The 3004-nt window shown below is 35.6% G+C and overlaps 1 protein-coding gene across 1 annotated transcript; it reads left to right on the top strand.

The window, feature by feature from the left end:
• Positions 1-818: 818 nt before the first annotated feature.
• LOC111811241 (uncharacterized) lies at positions 819-2085 on the top strand. The gene is made up of 2 exons (XM_023698004.2): positions 819-1129; positions 1422-2085. The coding sequence occupies exons 1-2, from the start codon at positions 908-910 to the stop codon at positions 1962-1964; spliced, it is 765 nt and encodes a 254-aa protein (XP_023553772.2). The 5' UTR covers positions 819-907; the 3' UTR covers positions 1965-2085.
• Positions 2086-3004: the final 919 nt, after the last annotated feature.

Here is a 3004-nt window from a genome sequence, read left to right as displayed (position 1 = left end):
TAGACACTCCCCTTCTCACATCCCCCAGATTGCCCCTCACAATTTTACATTCATTTACTTTTTTTCTTTTTTATTTTTTTTTAATTTGTTTTGGGCTTCTCCAAAAGACCGACTTTCCTCCAACAACTCTAACTTGTAAATATGAGTATAGGTGGGGTGGCTAAGTACATCGAGGACGATTTGTTGAGGGTTTGGCACCATTCGTGGTTGGACCAACAATTGTGATAAGGGATTCGGGTTAGCACCATTTGGTTGGTGTCTAACAAACATTGGCTATCCAAATCCAAAGTCATTCTTAAACCACACGGTCCTCTCAAACCACTTCATTTAATACATTCAATTCAGCTTTATATCTCAACCAATATTCAAATTTGTAATTAAAATTAAAAAAACATACGGAAATTAAATTAAAATTAAAAAAAGAATATACGTGGCATGGAAATAAATAAGAAAAGGAAGGAAAAAAAAGGGAAATTTGGGAATTAAATTCACGGTGATAAAATAAGAAAGAGGGGAAAATGGCATTAAATGATGGAAAGAAGAGTAGTAGTAATTGTAAATTGGCATTTAATGGCACCAATTAATTGTCTTCCACTTTCCCATCATGAATCAAATTAGAATAATTAATTATAATTTTCACTCCCACCATTAATATTGTGAAAATTAATTAAATTACTTCATAACGTCGCTGCAATATTCACTGCATAACTATCCTCTTATATATTTTTTTTTTTTTTGCTTATACCGGTCTCCGCACAAATTACAACCCCCCAAACCACTCACCCACTCACCCACCCACCCACCCACCCACCCACCCACCTCTCTGCTTCTTCTCGTTTTTATCAGAACAAAAAACAAAACCCCTTCACAAGCCCTTCCGTTTCGTTTCCCTATAAAGCTCCAGAAAATGGCTGCCCAAGTCAGCACTCTGATTCGGGTACTCGCCGGCGGAGGCGGAGGTGGAGGCTACAACGACGAAGATAACCGGACGCCCCTCGGTAATGGCCAGGAACCAGCGCCTCTCGTTACTCGCGATTTGCTCGGCCAATCTTCCAACCTCGCCGCCTCTCAGGAATTGGACCTCGATTTGCAGGTTCCCTCCGGCTGGGAAAAAAGACTCGATTTGAAGGTTCCTTCTTTTAAAATCTTATTTTCTTTTGTTTTATAATTTCAATTGCTTTCTGGAATTCAAGAACTCTTATGATTCTCTCCACAAAAAAATTGTATTGTACTATGGGTTTTGTTTATGAAGTTCTGGAATTTTTTTTTTTCCTTTCCTTTTAACGACATTAATTGCTGCTTGGTACTCCTGAGTAATTACCCCCATCGTAGCCCTATTCAATTACCCCTCTCCTCTGAATTCATTAAATTTCGTTCCTATTTTTTTATTTTTTTAATAAAAATTTCATTTGTGTTTGCAGTCGGGGAAAGTTTACATACAGAGAAGTCAAACACCGGATTCTCCTCTGAATTCAGATTCAAAACACCACCAAATGACAAACCAAACAGAGTCCAAATTCCAGGATTTGAATTTCCCCCCATCTCCTTCAAAACGAACATTAAATCTCTTCAATGAAACCAGCTTGGATTTGAAACTGACGTCGTCGCCGTCTCCGTCGCCGTCTCCGTCGACCAATTACGCCAGTGTTTGCACTCTGGATAAGGTGAAATCCGCTCTGGAAAGAGCCGACAAGGAGCTCGTTAAAAAAAGGTCTTCGCTATGGAAATCGACGTCGTCGCCGTCGTACTCGTCATCGTCGTCTGCGGCGGCGAAGGAAATTCAAGAAGAAGAAGAAGCGGTGGAAAATAGAAACGAGGCGGCGGCGCCGATGGCGGTGGGTTGCCGTGGATGTTTATCTTATGTATTGGTAACGAAAAACAACCCGAGATGTCCTCGTTGCAATTCTGTTGTTCCGTTGGCGAGCATGAAGAAACCTCGGATTGATCTAAACATGTCTATATAAAATATCCAAAGGGAAAATTAAGAAATTTCCCCCATCGCCCTCTCCCTGGATCTTGTGTTTTCGGTATATGTGAAATGGATATATTCACACAAAATTATGGTTTCCATTATTCCATTTTCAATTCCTCCTCTGATGTCAAATTATTCAAACCCTATGGTTTCATTCATAACATACTATATATTATTAACATTCAAATCTATTAAATACATAAATGAATAAAATATAATTTCATAAATTAAAAAAAAAAAAAAAAAGAGATATTTTTGCATTTATAGATGGCGAGAAGGTGGGTTTAATCTTTAATGCTTGCTTGCGGCATTGCATGAGGCTAATTAATATATTTAATGGCACTTTAATTTTGTCATAGTTTGCCACCTACGTTTTTGTGTCCATATTTATTGCTATCTCCCTTTTTTTATATATAAATAAATTCGTATTATTGTTAGATTAGTAATGGAATTAATTTATAATATAACATCTCCGGGGCTTTCTTGCACTAATTTCATTCTTAAACTTTGTTATTAATTAATGTAATTATGTGCGACTTTATGAACCTCACCTCGCATTTATTGGCATTAAATTCTAAACTTATTTGGCTAAGAAATCAACGTCAACACCCCCATTAATGGCCATGAGTTAATGAATTGATTTATGGTTGATTGTTTCAATTATTAATGATAATACATTAATTTCCTGTTATTATGGTGCAATAATATCATCTGCGATATTTTCAAATTTCACTTAATTACCATAATCAAAATTAAGTCATATCATAATCAAATATATATATATATATATATTTTTTTTATTTTATTTCCAGACTTTGGTTTATAGAAGGAAATATGAAAATCTTAAAACATGTGGGGTTTAAATTTAATGTTGAAATAAATGTTGAAAAAATTAGGTAAGTAGTAAGTAAGAGTAGATAATTTATTCGCTTAGGCCACCGCATCATCGCCTACTTTTTTTATCTATTTACAGCTTCATATTTCAACCACAATAATAATAGGTAAATAAACAAAAATTACAGTACTATTATT

This window comes from Cucurbita pepo, chromosome 15 (genome assembly GCF_057944985.1).
Source record: "Cucurbita pepo subsp. pepo isolate OVF chromosome 15, ASM5794498v1, whole genome shotgun sequence".
Lineage (NCBI taxonomy): Eukaryota > Viridiplantae > Streptophyta > Magnoliopsida > Cucurbitales > Cucurbitaceae > Cucurbita > Cucurbita pepo.
This window is presented reverse-complemented; position numbering and strand designations above follow the sequence as displayed.

What these genes read in the sequence shown, in the direction of transcription:
- LOC111811241 (XM_023698004.2), top strand. Translation starts at nt 908, where the DNA reads ATGGCTGCCCAAGTCAGCACTCTGATTCGGGTACTCGCCGGCGGAGGC. An exon ending in AAAAAAGACTCGATTTGAAG is followed by an intron (nt 1,130 to 1,421) that starts GTTCCTTCTTTT and finishes TTGTGTTTGCAG; the next exon opens with TCGGGGAAAGTTTACATACA.